At 37.5% G+C, this 17,506-nt stretch overlaps 1 protein-coding gene across 1 annotated transcript in view; it reads left to right on the top strand.

The window, feature by feature from the left end:
• The window catches only part of RhoGEF64C (Rho guanine nucleotide exchange factor at 64C), a 75,914-nt gene that overhangs the window by 26,528 nt on the left and 31,880 nt on the right, over nucleotides 1–17,506 (top strand). The window contains exon 2 of the mRNA XM_065496107.1: nucleotides 16,264–16,375. Coding sequence (XP_065352179.1) covers nucleotides 16,280–16,375 — 96 coding nt within the window. The 5' untranslated portion in view covers nucleotides 16,264–16,279. The remainder of the gene's footprint in view (nucleotides 1–16,263; nucleotides 16,376–17,506) is intronic.

Genomic DNA, 17,506 nt, shown 5'->3' on the forward strand with positions numbered 1-17,506 from the left:
CATGACAGCACCTTTTAGCGTACAATAGGACAAAATTTCATGCTTGTTCTCATTTTTGGAACAATATACAGTTTTTTTTTCTTAGAATTAGCTCCGGGTTGGATGTAATATTTGCAATACATATTATTCCCCGTGAAAGACAAGAATTGACAATCGCCCTTTATTTGGAGAGACGAAATTGCTGACTTAGCGTTATTTGCGAGGCCCTAAATAAATTAAAATTAAAGAAAATTTATTGTTTTTGGAGGTCATGAATTTCTGTTTGTACTCTTATCTTTTATCAAAATAATAATATTATCAATATGAGAGCAAAATGAAGTACTGTACAAACCGTCTTTGTGGTTCAGTGCAGCGAGAGATTGCCCTTGTAATAATTAATCGTTTTTTGCATTTTCTTGCTTTTAATTTTCTGAAAATATTATTTTATTGCATTTCACAAGTAAGGAAATACTAGGAAAGAATATATTCTGCAAAAAATATAACTTTGTCCGAGAACCAACCCTATAAAAATCATAAAAATCAAAATATTACCCAATTCCAGCTATGACTTAAAACGACCGTGGTTTTTTAACCCCGAAACCCGTTTTTTTATCTAATAAATCAACGAAAATTCCCTAATTAATCCATTAATATCTGCTTTAAATCAATGCAACATCCGTGAACTGACAAGTCCCGACAAATTAAATATGCGCTTTTTTTCTTGATTTTGAAAACCGTATATTTATAAATTCATCAATTTTCCTATGAATAAGTTCGTGCCGAATAGAAGATTATAAATTCGTCCGAAACGGTAAAAAAAAAATAACGCTGATGGTACCATATCCTGGCATGTGGCTGACTTTTAGCGTTTCGAGTCCATCGCAATTAGCAAAACGAGAGAAACACCGGCTCCGCCGTAAATAATACCCAGCTCACGCATCTATCCCGCTGTGTGTAATTTCAGGACAAAACTGCACTGGCACGACTTGTCTGTCTGTGTGTGTGTGTTGTGTTGCCCGCTTGAACTCCTTCTTGATCCGCGCGAGAACACAATACACACGACAGCAGGCGATATTCCGATTCCGCGGCTCTGATGCAATAAAACCAAGTGCGCGAATATCCAGGCCAAGCCGCTCGTTTACGGCAACAGCGGAATTTTTATGCTAATACCAGCGCGGCGGCCGCCTGCACATTCTTCTTGGCTCTCTGTGCAAAACAGAGCAAATTGAGATCTTCCGGCTCGCAGTCATCTGCTCGCCTCTTCGAGGGGCCATTTGGCCGCAAGGCACCGGCTTATATAAAACGTCAAATTCGTCTCGTAGCTGCTAGCTGCGTCCGGAAAGTTTGGCACAGTTTAATCTTTTTCGTCTGGAAATTTATAAAGGACGGATAAAACTTTGTTTTGCGGTTAAGACACAAAGAGTGGATTTTTTTTACCGTGAAATGTTTCTTTTGAAGAAGAAAACAATTAATTTATCTTAAAAATGACTAACAAATCAGTGAATTAATTGAGTACCGGTTGAAATTTTTAGACGAATTTGGTGAGAAAATAGTAAATTTGAGAGAAATTTGCTTGATATATAGGAAAAAAACTGGAAATTTAATCAGCTTTCGGAATATAGGCAGTTTTTGGCGCTATTATGAACTGGTGAATTTTAATTGGACCAAGCACAGACCCCTTTCGAAAATCTGCCATTTTGAAAAAACAAAAAATAACTTTCAAGACTCAAAAGTACTATTTTTATCTTCTCACAACTAAATATTCATAATTTTTCTCAACCCGCCGGAAGCAATTAATTTCCTTTGCTCAAAAAAAGAGGGCGTAACCGGAAAAATTCGAGAAATTGGATTTTGGGGCACTTTTGGTCAGAAATATGTGAAAAAAGGGTTAACTTTTCATGTAATATCTTTTTAAAATAAAAAATTACTATCATTTGAGCTGCATATATTTTAAAAAATAATTAAATAGCTAAACACAATTTTAGAAATAATTATTTTTTCCTGTTAGTTGAGGTCTAGACGAAGACGAACTAGTTCTGGATGTTACGCTGTGTGGCATTTTATTAATAATTTTCACGGCCGGCGCGCTGGGCAAGTTTCTCAATATCTCGATCACATACATACATATGTCGGTCCGCGGGCAGTAGTTCATTACATAACAATTATCTTTTTAGACTGCGAGCATCTCACCAGGTGTGCTGAATTTGTGAGCGAAAACCCTTGTTCCGTTACGCGCGCACGGGCTTATTATAAATTTTTTTCTTCCGAAGATGAGCACTCCCACTAGGTGGCAAAAATTATACTCGATGAATTGAGCGTGTAATCCAGTTTCCGATTTCCGGAGGCTGCGGCGACGGACGTGTTTTGCTTTCTAACAAGATTTTGGAGGATTAAGGTTACGCTCGGGTGCAAGGACAGGTTTTTACAACACACACAATGCTGCTCTTTACGTCATATACGTGTAATTGCTGTCAATCTTATGTAAACTGCGGCGTCAAGTTGACATACAAATAAAAATATAATTTTAGGAGAATGTACGCCTCAAGAAAAGTACCATTCGGAATTATCTTCAATCCGTTCAACATAATTTTCTCACTATGTATTATTGTGGCATAATCGCAGTAATAGTGAGAGGTCAATTTGCTGAATCGTCTTTCTCTTTTGCGTAACGAACCTGCGTCTAAAGTCTAAAGGCTGCAGCTTAACACCACGGGCTACAATTTCCAGATATGATTATTAATTATTATGCGGCACTCTGCTCCTCTGGGCACACGAGCCGCAGTTGCATAACTATTATTGTTATTGCACTCGCTGCTAGTCTAATAATAATTGCTAATTTTCTGAATGCAAATCACAGCCTTTCCATCAGACTCAGAACGCGTTCCTGCGATTTGATTGTTCCCATCGGCGTAAATGCTATCACAGTTATAGTGCAAGTGACAATGAACTCACATTTTCAAGCAAGTGAAAATGGTATTGGGCTGTATTAAATTGATTTTAAAATTAATTTGAAAACACTCCACTAGGAAATATTACAAACGGTCGAGAAAAAACGTCTAAATGACATTTAAAATTAATTTTTTGAATTATTTCTCCATAATCTTGGCTTAAATTAAGGGCAGAAATATCATTTTTAAATTATTACTCGACAAAGCAGTAAACATTTTCATCTTATGACACCTTTTAACAAAATTTTGGATTTTTTCCAGGTGAAAATTTAATAATTTGTGTGAAATACATTTTTTGCGCAAGAAATTGGTCCAATCGGCACGTGCAGAATAAATATTATTTTACAATTTAAGAATCGGCTTGAAAATTAGGGCTCTTAAGAGGAATACAATTAAATTTTCCCAGGTATTTTTATTGGAAATACAATTTTCTCATGGTTGCAGAGCTGAAAATTAATTAGTGCAAAAACTTTAATCCCTTTTCATGTAAATAAAAATTTAGGGTGAAAGACGACTAATAATAACCATGGTTTCTAATTATTATGAGCTTGAAATTACAGAAAAATAGTACGTATTCTTAAAATTAGCCATTTGTTGAATTCTAGTTGAAGCTTATAAAATTATTTTATTACTGGGAGAATCCCCATCTCATTGTGAATGCAAAAATGCAAATCATTAGGAGGAAGTGAGTTGAGTTAGTCTCCGTTCTCGTTGGCCGTCGTTACGTATATCTGTGACCTGATGGTGTCTGGCGCGGAGTGAGCTCCAGCTATAAGGTCCCGTTACCGCTTAGCACGCTATATTATTGCTATCAGCCCAGAGTTGGTTGCTTTACATGTGCTTAGAAATTCGTACGTAAGCGAACATGCACGCGCCATTCGACACAGTTGTTGTTGTCGTCGTCGTTCGAGCTGATTTGCTTTTTTAAATGGAAACTTGTCCGCCAGATTGGCTAAATCGAACAGCAAATAATTATATATCGATCGGTTAATTGCGTCAATGTGACTTTCAATACTCACTCAGAATTGCGGAGCTTTTGTTTTTGCAGAGTAATATTTAATTGAACCACTTTTTTCTGCTCAAATTGCGTAGCACTTTTACCGATTAAACACATTAATAACAAATCGACGTGGAGGCAATTTGTTGCAAATGCATCACTTTTTACTTGTTTGTTGCACAATTATTTCTCAAGGTATCCAGATAAATTGTAAGAAAATAGTAATTAAATCAAACCGTTTCCTCGCTCTTCTTTATTTCTTCTGATTCGTTGATTAATTAGTGCGTGAGGTGACGGCTGTGCTATATATAATCAATTTGTTCCAGTGTATAACGTCTTGGATATTTGCTGTCGCGTCTTAATAAAAGATTCAGAACAAAACAATGAACTAAACAAGGACAGTAGTAGGAAAATACACCTACACAAAAATGTGTGTGGCCATTTCACTTTTGCGTAAAACCAGGATTTCTTTTTAGGCGTCCCGCGGTGGCTTTTTGTGCGCGATCGTGGGTGGTAGAGTGCGTTTGTAACCTTGATGTGGGTCACTCTAAATATTTCGTTTCCAAATTTCCCAAATACCATGCAGTGACGATGAGACATTCTTTTTTTAAATTTACAATTGAAAATAAATTAAATATTTATTCAGAAAAATGCTAGCCGAAACTTATTTGTCCATTAAAATTCCACAATTGTGTAGAAAATAATTTAAAAGTATGCATTCGACCATTAAATTAGTAAAAGCAAATCAAGCTGATAATTGGATTGAAATTTCTCTTGTAATTAAATGCCATTTTAAATCATGTCTGCTTACCTAAAATTCCTTTATAGATAAAAAAAATCTTGAATTTTCCCTTTGACGAAATTAAATTAAGCCAACAAAATATAATTTAATCGTGCCCTTTGAATTTAAATCGTTTTCCGATTTTTATTTCTTTTTTTTTCAACTGTCTTCTTTTCTCTTCGAATCAGAGATGTGCAAGAAGGCATGCAAGCACCCCTTTCACTGCATCCTTTATTGTTCTTAATGGACGCGATATAGATATATGTATGTTCTCGGCCCAATGCTCGGAATGAGATTGGAATTTAAAGCACGCGAAGACGAGAAGCGGGCTCGCCTCCTTTTTTAATTAATTCACGGCACGCTCGGCATTGAACTTGCGTCCGTTGGAGAAGCAACTTTTTGTAATGAAATGTTGCAGATCACAATTGAACCGCAATCAGTGCGTGAATTCAAATTAGCTGCATGCTTCAATTGCATCTCGCGCGGACACACAAAAGGAAAACGGTATGCAGCTTCGCTTCCAGGAAAACTAAATCGGTTCAGATTTTGTTTTTCCCCCATTCCTCCGGCCTTCCCCTTTCTGCGGTGTCAATTATAATTTTTGTGCTAATTTCTCCGACGCGTGTGTATGAAAAAGGAATATTGTACCGCATATATAGAGTCTGTCCGCGCGCGGCGCGAGTGTTTATCGTGCATCTGATAATTTCTAATGTTCATATATGGCTGCAGCTGATGCTGGAAAAGAAATCAGCCGTGCCACTTCCATTCAAACATCTTCACGCTCGTGATGACGAGAGCGTGTCACAGCAAAAATTGTTTGTTGTTTTACCGCACTTATTTACTACAAATTACACGCCGCTTTTTCGATTGTGTTCTGCTTGTTTGCATGGACGGCAGGCTTGTTAAAATATTGAACAAAACGATTTAGAAATGAAAAATTAAATCACAGACGTGGAGAGTGTAAATACAACACATCTCGAGTAAAACAAATCACAAAAAATTTAACGGTCAAACTTGGTTTCCGAGTTAAAAAAAACTGTGATTAAGGCCAAGCTGGCTTTATAAATGCATTTTAAATTATTTTTTGCGATGACGGACGGTGTTTGGCCCCCCAAATCGATGACTAAAAGTTTTATAATTGCGGGTATTAAAAAAATTCTACAAAATTAAATTTGAGACCCTCCTGATGACAGCGCAATAAATTTAACCTTCAATTATTCCACTGAGCAGCTCAAAATAATTAAGGAAAATTCCTTTAAAAAAATCCTTTTAGGTTTTAACTTAAGTACAAGCAAGTTTAGCCAGCTTTCTACACGAATATCAAGCAAAGAATAATTTACATAACGATTCGTCTCCGCAACTCTCTTGTCGGGCGGGTTATCCTGATCTTATTTAGTCCAATTTTCACTCTCTCTCTCTCTTCGACTCTTTGGCCGGGCACGGAATTTCACTCCTCAGGGAACGAGAGCTGCTTCGCGCTTTATTCGTCTGAAAAAAAACGAAACCATTTTTCTAGCTGCTCGTCGAGATGAAAAGAGTCACGTCCAAGACAGCGTCTAATTTTATCACCGTGCGTGCATGCTAATTATTGCATTGTGTATCTGGAAAGAGAAAAGATAAACGTGTTCGGAGATCGACATCACAAATGTATCGGGATCGTTCTCTGACCGAGATTATCGCCGCATTATTCTTTCCTTTCTTCCTTTCTTCGCGTTCGTGCGATATGAGCACACGTGCGTGATGGATGCTCATAATTTGCCTGCTGTGTGTAATTATCTATGCTAAATTGGAGCAGTCGCCGAGTAGAAACAATGGCCGGAGAAAGACGAAAAGGGAGAATGCAGCTAGGCTGACGTGAAGTATGTGCGCCACGCGGAGAAAGAGAATGAGATGATGATAGCAGCCCGACTCTAATTGAGATAAATGAATGACAATCATGTGCTATAATCTGCTCTAATTTCTTCATAGCGAATATATTCGGCGCACGTGATTGCTCTTTTGAAATAACAGATTGAAGGCTGCTTGCAAGATTGGTTGTAATTGTGTCTAAGGAAAATGACATTGAGAGATTTTAAAATGAGAATAATGGAGCTGAATTATTATTTTTATTCTTTAATTCTGCACAGAAAAATGACAAAATTGTGTAAAAACACTAAATTTTCAGAATCTTCGTAAAATTATGCTCTAAAACAGGCTATTTAAAGAGGATACTGCATAATCCGAGAAAATCCTTGTTGCCAATGTAGGAACCTCGCCAAAATTGACCAAAGTTGCGCTGTAATTTTTCGAGAAAATTGGCTGGAAAGGTACCGTGCTTTTCAAATGGTAATGGCTGTCTCTTTACTTGAAATCCGATCTAATTTCAAAACCAAGAGTTTCCCCAATAAGTGGCATACACAATTGGACAGATCTCGACGAGAGGAATTGGAATATGCCAAGAAAATGTGTTCAAGCACTCCAAATTTTGGAGAAAATTGGCAAAATTTGAATTTTTACTGTAGGTAGGTCCTTTTTTATTATTGCAAATTGTTGAACAAATTGTTTATCGATCAATTGTTTATGGCATCCAACAATTCAAATAATTTTCAATTGTTGCCCTGTATCATTCCACTTTAATTTTCTTTAAATAGGTTTCAAACATTTCCATCCAGTTTGATTTATCGCAAAACTCTTTAACAAGGAATTTTTTCCTTTATTTTAAATTAAAAATTCCTGTGACGTTTAGGACATTCTCTGCGCTCTAATAATTAAGCTTTAAAATACTTATATAATTGTTTGCGTTTTTGCAGGTACTTTAAATGAATTGGTGCGAGGGCAGATTAAAAATTATTGCCAACTAACCGACCCACAATGGAGCCGACAGCCAGAGTGAAACTCCCACGGCAAATGAATCTGGAAATAATAATCAAAATAAAAAAGAAAGTAGATAACACGCGCATAATATCTATGTATTAAAATGCATTTAAAGGGCAGCCGCATTTACAACATAATTGCAGTCTAATCAATCCGATAAGCTAATTTTCGCGCACGCAACTTCCGCGCTCGCTTCGGATTCACTCTAAAATCTAATTATCGCCTAGCTGCTTCTCTCCTCTTGATCCTGCATGCTGACTGTGCTGACCTTTTCGTATTCTCGTGAAATCGGCTGTCTGCGAATGAATGGCGGTGTTATTTTCACTTGTTTGCCGAGCGGATGATCCGCCTCGTCGGCGAAAATAGCAGCGAAAAGAAATGTGCGGAGGCTGGGCCCGCAGTCTATCTCAAATGGGGGGGAGAGAGAGAGATATCTCCACGCGAATGAAAGAGAGAGGCTGCGAACGTTAGATGTGCACGGCAGGTTTGGTCCAACTCTCGTGACTGCAGCTCCGTGACCTCATTTCCCTTACCGAGCCTATGCGGCATTTCAAACAATTCATTTCGTTAGTTTGTACTTTTTACTTACAATTGGAGAGAAATGAAGCACGAATGTTTGTACCGATAGATTTTTTACATTTTTGTTTTTAATTAAAAAAATTTAATACTTATTTTGGATCGATAAACCAAATAAAATTTATTTTTTGATCAACAAAGCGGCAACATCAATTAAACTAAAAATACCTGTACCTTAAAAGGTAACAACAGCATTTCTAATTTAAATTATATTATGCTGCTTCATTTCTAAAATCGTCTAACACTCTCATATCAATCTATTTTTAAGAGGGAATTCCGAAAAAAATGTGATTTTTTACAATATTTTCCTGAGCAAAAAATTAAAAGTAAATCACCGGGGGCCAGATTGCGATCTGTTTTGGTTCCCGCCCGTCAGAAGTCAATATGGCGTCGAAATAAGGGAGGCCAATCAGGAGACAGTCCAGCGGCCAATCAGAAGCGTCAAAAAAGAGGCGTGCCGACCTAATAATTTCTTTCCCGCGTATTTTGTTACATTTCCACTAGCCTGATGTGCCATCTAATTGGTCGATTCGCCAATTACCGGGATAATCAGCTGATAGTAAAGAAATAACAACAAAAATGCTCATTATACTGACGGTATTTTCATATTTAATTTCCAAGCCAATTTAATTTTACGTTTGTAACTTTCCCGCCGTAATCTACCAGACGCCATATCTGCGCTCTGCGTGAATGCTGCCCCCGGTGATGTAAAATAAATACAATCTGAATTAATTGTTGCTAATTTAATTTTAGGATAGATGTAAAAGGTGTCTGTGAAATATGCTCCACAATTTTTTTACTTTGGCTGTAAAAAAGCGATTAAGGAGACTAATTTCTCTCTCTGCCTCTTTAAATACCGATTTTAAAGAGCGTAAAAAGGAGAGGCGAAATCGAGTGAGTGCTGATTATTCACGGCGGCCGGGGAAAAAATAAATCAGCAACGCCACAAGCTCTCGTTACAAAATTCGATTTTACGCTTGGGATTTCGTGTGCACGTTTCATGGGAATGCGCACTGCTTTTCTTTTCGCTACGAAAATCGTGCGCCAAGCTGAAAGACACTTCCGGAAGCAGCAGAAAGATGACTGAACTTTCGGTTTTCATTGCTCCCAAAAATTAATTCCCTTTTTCTCTCTATCTCTCGTGGTGTTTACGTCCGAGCGTGCGAATCGTCCTCACCGTTTTCATTCCGGCATAGACAAATATTTGTTTTGAAGAAAATTTATTCTCTGCAACGCGATCCGCATGGAGAAAATTTTTAGCAGTTTGTTTTCGTTGGTTGCGTCAGGTAGTAGAAAAGATCAAATAACGCGCGGCGGCTCGATTTCTAATTGCTTTCGATTAATCAAACAAATCCAATAGAGTTCATTGCATTCTAATTGCGCCACCGCACGCCTTCACTCGGCGACGGCAGTCTCGTTTTTCGCCTCGCAAGAGAGCCAGGAAAAGAAGCAAAAACCAGTTCATGACTCAATTGCGCGCACCGCCATCCATACCGCCAACCGATAAATAAATTTCGTTCAAAAAGAAGGTTGGCGCGAGTCCAGCCACGAAATGATCTTCGAAACTTGAATAATAATAATAATTATTGTTGTTGTTGGCGGATTACGCGTGTGGAAAAAGGCAAGAGGGAGGGCGGACAAGCGGGTGACTCACCATTCAAAAGGCAACAAAACTGTAACCGCTGCCCACTGCGAGCCTGACAGAGATGAGGGCAATAAGCCGCGGTATTGCTCTCTTTTCACTCGTTCGTAAGTGCGAAATTAATTTTGTTTGACAGCTCGCCAACGGAATGGCTTTCAGAAGTGTCATTTTTTTACGAATTAAATTTCTTAACGGCTTTTCGTGATTAATCTCTAGCTGCGTGTATTTTTATTTAAATAAAATAGTTTAATTTTTAGTCAGTTGGAAAATCAGGGAAATACACAAAAAGATATTCACATTAAATACGGTTTGTGCTCGCAGACCCTGGATAAAAAATAAATTCTGCAGCAATCCACAGAGGACTTTGCATCACCCCGCGGTCTTGGAAAACGACTGAGTTAATGATTGAAATAAACTAACATCAAATTCGTATGTTAATAACCGCCCGGTTTTTAGCAATTTCGTGCAGAGTAGAGCCATTGCTTAAATTTTTATTCTTCATAAAATTTCCTGCAAATTTATTTTTAAGAAAGAATAGATGTTCACATTTTTATTAAGGCAAATATCAATTATACATAGTGCTTTTATTTTATGAAATTCAAGCCATTTTAATTAAATCTGAAAAAATAATGCATTAAAAACAGCTTTGGGTTTGGAATTTTTATTTAACCGTGTTTTTTTAGTTGGCAAGCTCTACGTTAGTACAAGTTGTTCTTTTTATTATTTTGTGTTTGGTGGTTGATCGGACCAAAATTTAGAGGATTTTATTCCTGATATGTATTGTGCTCAAAACTACGTTATTGCTTTTAAAATTTGACGCTGAGAAGTTTGAAAATTAGTTTAAAATATTCTATCGAAGAAGCCCCTCAGCGAATAAGGAATAATCCATTGTTGAAATCGTTACGGTAGCGAAGAAATTGCGCATAGCTCAACAACCAAACGCAAATTTCCTTGTTGCAAGAAAAGGGAAACAAATTCTGTTTGTTTTTGTTGAGCGATGCGCAATTTCAGCCCTACCACGACAAAATAAAAGCTTGACATTGATTTTCCTCATTGCGTCAATTAATTTTTCCGACTATAGTTTCAATTTAACGCTTCTGCAGCTCTTTTTCAACATATAGGACAGGCAGGAGGTTGTTCACAGAATATATTATATATTTTGCTCTGAAAAAATACATAAAATATTTTTAATATGAATTCAGATGTTAAGCCGAAACTATAGTCGGAAAAATAAATTGAAGCTCGTGGCCACGAGAAATATCATATATATAAATGTGGTTTTTATTTCAACAGGTTGTATAAATTTAAGAAAATAAATTGCGTTGCGAAAAATATCACTCTGCTTTTCAACGTTCTTAATTTAAATTTTATTCTCTAACATTTTTACTAATAGTTTTGGATTTATTCAGCTTGGAAGGATATTTTTCCGCGTTCATCGGCGTTTGGAGTCAAACACACCATAAAATCAAAGGTTAGACCGCAAACCGACGAAAATATGTCTGGGCACAAACATAAACGGCGTGTAAACGGTCAAACTGAAATCGTTAAATCGCGTTCCGTCGGCGGATAATCGTCTTGTTTGTCGAATCCCACGAAATCCGCCTGAGAGGTCATTAGTCGCTGATATGCCGCCTGCACAACACTTTCGCGGCTGGTCAGACGAGACCTGTAGCCTCGGGGCTCACCTTTCAGGGCCAATTATGCGGCAAAAAAGTGCGCTGTTCAACGACCTTTGGATTGTCTCTATTAAATATAAATCGTTCCGCTGCTCTTTCCGCGATTTAATTAGAATGATGCGCGCGACTTGGTGCTCGCGGAAAGAGCTGACAATGAAAAAGAAGGAAAATGTGTGGAATCGTCGCTGATGTGCTGCAGGCGCTTAATGGACGGGCTTAATTGTGTGTAATGCATTTCACAGGAGCACAGTTACCTCTGCGATCGCGGCTGCTTTTATCTTCTGCGCGAAATTACGTCTTTTAGCACTGGGAATCTTTTTGCTACGTCAATTACATTTGCTTTTTCCGCGAAAAAGCTTTCTTTCTTTCTCTGCCAAAACTATTTTTAGCTATTCTGTAGAGAGAATTTCTATCTGTAAAATACACTGCTTGTTTGCCAATGCTTTTAGCCCTTTCTCTATTACCTCAGTGTAACACAATATTGTTTATAAATTTAATGGTACGAGAGAAAGAAACCTTTCCAATACCTGTAATAGCCCAAACTTCAAAATATCAGTTTCTCGTGGAAATTTTGTTTATTAGGCTGCTGTTAAAATGGTTATTTTTTAATGTGCATTTTTGGCTCATAGAAAGAGTAACAGATCTTGAAAACTTGAACAGCTACTTGGCCATGCTTTTGTGGCTGATTTCGATTACTCGCGTGTCGTAATTTATCAAACGGTGTGCGGTTTCGTGAGGAAAATTCTCCATCTAATAAAATAAATCACGATTTTCGGCGGCCCGAGCTTGCCAATTGAAAAGCAAACACATTTGCGGGCCAATTACAAAGAATATTTACACTTTTACCGCAAGTGATCAGAGAAATAATTAAATTAACTGTAAATTTTCCAAATAAACACCAATTAAATTATAGAAATGAATTTTTTTAAATTATTGATTTTTCCGTCTACAAAAATTCCGGTTTTGCTTTGCTCAAATCTATTGCAAGGCTTTTAAGGGAAAAATTACATTCAACACAAAGTTAATTTGACGTTTTCTCGCCTTGAAAAAGCGTGAGCACTGCATCCATATCGCACATTTGCGGTCGAGTCAAGACAAGCCATAGAGATTTCGCTAGAAGTTCACCGTTTTAAGCGGCAGAGGTGTTCTCATGGCAATTAAAAAAGATTCCTAAACACCAACCGAGAGAAAATAACAACAACAAACGACGGTCCGCACGCATATTAAGTCTTATTTTATTTGCAAAGAACGCACAAGCGGCGGCGCATCTCTTTTGTGAAAATGAGAATTAGCAGGAGAGTGAAACCGTTTTTTTCCATTGTGTGTATCAGGCAGCGCCACGGCAAATTCAACACCGATCTAATTACAAATTAGTGCTTCAGCACTTTCACTGATTATTTGAGCGCGAGGCGCACTTTGATTGCGTTTTTCCCAGCGGCTCGTCTCGGGTGTCAGCTCGCGAACAATATGAACAGGAAGAGTTGTTAGCCGCCGATTTTGCATTTTAAACAGCAACTCTCTGCGGTATGGGAATATGGAAGCTTATAATATATACATTATATTGGACATGGAGTTTCTTTTTTATTGTATAATTAAACTGCTCATCTCACTATGCGGATTTGCGGAAGCTTCGAACGCGTTTAATAGGTTTCCAAACAACTATCTATCAATATTTTTTAACTCTTTTCCGCTTGCAAAAGATGCAAAAATTAGGAGTTAGCTCAACAGTTTTTGCAATAAAAAAAACAAATAAGCAAAGTTATATCCAGAACCATACGCGTGGAAGATTTTGTTCCAAACGATAATTTTTATTTTTTTAGTAGTAGCTTAATTTAAATGGGAAAATTCAAGAGATCATCTTTGAACACTACAAAAGCCAAAAATACATTTTATTTAAATACAACAATGCACCAGTTGCATAAACCCTCAGTGTTCGAAGCTACCAACAGATGGCGCCACCGTATACTTTCAATTTTAAAGCACTTCCGCAGCAATTTCAGACTCAATCCTGCCACTGTGGTTTCTTCACTTACTATGCTTTCTTTAGACGTGCTGAAAACCAAAATCGGTTAAGCCAATCGTCGTAGAATCGTGAAAAGCTATTTTTTGAAATATAAAATCCTTTTCAACGTTTCTACGGCGAATTTGTGGACTGATTTTGGATTCCAGCACGTCTAAAGAAAGCATATTAAGTGAAGAATGCACTGTGGCATGATTGAATCTGAAATACCAGCGGAAATGCCTTAAAATTAATATTTAATACCAAAGTATACAGTGGCGCCATCTGTTGGTGACTTCCAACACTGAGGGTTTGTACAGCTGGTGAATTTCAATAATTTTTACATCATATACGACAGATTAATTGTTAAAAATTTAATTTCTTTTTCTAAAATATGATTTTTATTGTAAAAAAATAACACGAATCTAGAAAATCTAAAAAACATCATAGATTTAATAAATACATAATAACAAGTTTGCAATTTACATTCATTATGCTTACCTTTACTTCAAAATTACAATGAGAAATTTAATGCTACGAATATCAGTCCTATTTGGGCAACTCGGGACCAATCAGAAAAGTTGCGAAACGCGTGGCATATGTGCGGTGTGCGCGGCCGCGAAATGAGCTGTCTGGCCTGGCACGACATACAGGCCGGGAAGACACACACACATCAGGCCATTATCTCTGCTCTCATGCAATCGCGGTGATCACGCTTCGACCATTATAATATTATGCACTACTCATATCCACAGCCAATCTAGTTTCCAGCGTTAGGAAACACAAATGAAATGAAATGGAGAGCATATAAAATGTGCTCCAAATTGGATCGACTGCAACGGATTCCCATGGTATCGGCGGGCGACGTACTTTTCACCTCAGAGATGACGAAATTTGGCTCTTCGTTCGTAATAATGGCAGTAAAGGGTATTAAAACGTGGCCGGCGTGCTCTGCCAATAAATCAGCCGAGACAAGCGCCGTGCCAGCCTCGAAAAATTTCGCACTTTTGCTCCGAACGCACGCAGCACGCGGAAATAATGTTCCGATTGTTGGAACGGATCGTTGTTGTGAAATATTTGAAAGAAGCGGACGTGCCCTCCTTGTTAGAGTTGTGTGTTTGTTTTATCTCGGCTAGTTTCGGTCACATCTGCTGTCCTAGTTCACCGAAAATAATTGCTTAGCAAAATAGCAGAGATGCCAACTCATTTGCGCTAGAAAAAAATAATTTTCACAAAAAAGGGATCTCTGCAATTTCCCTTAAACTGGATTTTCGAGCAGTAAAATGCATAAAAGATTAGTTGTTTAGGAATTTAATTCACATTGGCTTGAATCAAGAATTTTTAAGACTATTTAGGTGCTCTTTAAAACATATAAAACCGTCTTTGGCACCCAAAAAATCTAATAAAACTGCCAAAAACCGATCCAGTTTCTTGTGAAGCCTGATAAGACACAATAAAAAACTCGTAAAACTTGCTTCAATAAAAATTGATGTTTTTCTCAATAAATTTATGAGTTTTAGGATTCAAAATGTCAATTTGACGTCAGTAATTAACCATATAAGCCGTTCTTTATTTGCAATAAAGTATTCACGAAAACTGGGACTTTGTTTTTTATTGATTTTGTCTCATTTTTGTAATTAGAATTAGTATCAGATGATTAAGCTGACTTTGATTAATAATTTCTTCTTAGACGCTAAAATAAAAAAAGAAATTGAAATAAAAAATTTACTGCAATTGGGAATTATTGGCCAGAAAATCACTTTGAAAATTTTCAAATTAAAATAGCAGTCTCAAGTCGTCAAAATTTGCATCCAGTCCTTTCGAATTTTTCGAAAGCAAATATCAAAAATTAAAAATGCAAACCCATGTTAAATATTTATTTGGTCGATTTTTCTTCCACGCCTAGCAAAAAAAACAAATTCTGATAATTTTAATAATTTTTTTGATTAAATAAGATTGGTTTTCTATTGCTTTATATTGCATGGTTGAACCAACATGTCTGATAGAGCCTTTTGCAGACCAAAACGCAATGCTGTATTTTCTATTTTTTAATTATTGATTTTTAATAGATATATTTTGGTTTTCTACTGTTCCCACTACAACGCTGACTGTACTAAATTAAAAAAAGGAACATTTTTCCTTGCAGTCCTGCCGGTTGCTCGAAAAAAAAATTTAAAATATATTTTACCGTTGAAAAATGGACACTGAATGTACGAAAATTTCCATAAATGACGTGGAATAATTTTCCGCTCGAGCGCAACTCCTAAAAAATAATGCATTTCCCTTGGATCTATCAAACGAAGTGCGACGTGTTCGTTGCAAACTTGGATTTGAATTGCAAAAAGCAAGCACTCGACCGATTGCTTGCTTGCTTTCCTCATAAATAATGCAATTCCGGCTGAACAATATCCTCCAATTTGAGGCCGAAAGTCATGAATAAGCGCGGGCGAAACAAAAGCCGGGCATTATGAGCGCATGCGGCTGAAAGAGCCCATTCTTATTACGCGATGCATCTCTAATTAAACGCTCACGAGTGACGCAAACCCACACTTAAAAGCCATAAGTGCGTGTGTGTGTTCGCCTTTACGGTACTCGCGCGAGACGGTGAAAAAAGGGCCCACATTATGAGTGCGCATATGTATGTATTTTTCTCGGCAGACGCCGGGTGTCATTGTTCGGATTACGCGGTCATGGTTAGGGAACGAAATCCGCACGCAGCCTCTAATGATGGGAATTGGGATTACAATATTTTGTTTATTATTTCGCCAGCATTTGAAATGCTAATCTCGAGAGCATTTTTTTCTGCTTCCAGCACACCATGTCAGGTCATGGCAAATTGGAGCCCTGCTGCCGTTAGCATGCAGTCCGCCTACCTGGAGATGCCGCCCTTCGTGGTCGAGCCCACCTACGCCTACCTGCCAAGGGTGAGTTTTACACGCGCACGCTTGCATGCTGACCTTACATTCCGGGCATCTTCTTTCGAGGCTCTTTTGCTAATCCTACGTTTTTTTCTGTGCTTTTAATTTGAAAGGTCGTTTGAATTGTTTTGCATTGCAAATTAAATATGTTCGATCCGTGGAAAATCTGGACGGAGCTGAATTTTAACACAAGGAAGCGAGAAAGGCCGTCGTATAAAATCCTTCGTCCGTGGATCCTTTATAAATCAGGATTTGACAAAATAGTGCTCAATTTACAAAAAAAACTCTGTCCTGTGGTATTTCTGGAAGAAGCAGTGCATTTTTTTTTAGAAAATTGGCTGGAAAGTTACCGTGCTTTTCAAATGGTAATGGCTGTCTCCCTACTTGAAATCCGATTTAATTTCAAAACCAAGAGTTTCCCCAATAAGTGGCACACACAATTGGACAGATCTCGACGAGAGGAATCGGAATATGCCAAGAAAATATGTTCAAGCACTGTAAATTTCGGAGAAAATTGGCAAAATTTGAATTTTTACTGTAGGAAGGTCCTTTTTTACTATTGCAAATTGTTCATCGATCAATTTTTATGGCTTCCAACAATTTAAATAATTTTCAATTGTTGCTTATAAAAGTTATATTCGTTAGAAGATAAAAATTGCCGTTGAAATAGATTTTACATTTTATGTACCACATTTCTAGCCTTAAATGAGACAGTTTCAAAGAGAAATTCCTGCTCTAATGGAATATATATTCCAGGAAATTATCGCACTAGCTTGAATTGCGCGTGGGATAAATCGAACAATGATTTTACTGCAATCTATTTTCTCGCTTCTCTCTCTGCGTGGAACAAATGCATATAAAATGAGAATGATTATACAAGTGCAATTCACACGATCTTGCTGCCTGCTTCAGTTTCACATCATCTGTTTCCGTCGATCGCGCGGCCAAATTAGCAACACATGATCTCGGCGCAGAGAGCAGCAATTTTTCTGGCCGCAAATTTCCGCTGCTCCTTTTTGTCAGCGAGAGCAAAAGCAAAAGCGTTTTCATGCTCAATGAAGCGTGGCGAAATAACTCTCCGCCTGAGATCATTATATTTAGAAAATTATCCATCCTGATCTCGGCACTGAATATGAG

Source organism: Cloeon dipterum, chromosome X, assembly GCF_949628265.1.
Source record: "Cloeon dipterum chromosome X, ieCloDipt1.1, whole genome shotgun sequence".
Taxonomy (NCBI): Eukaryota; Metazoa; Arthropoda; class Insecta; order Ephemeroptera; family Baetidae; genus Cloeon; species Cloeon dipterum.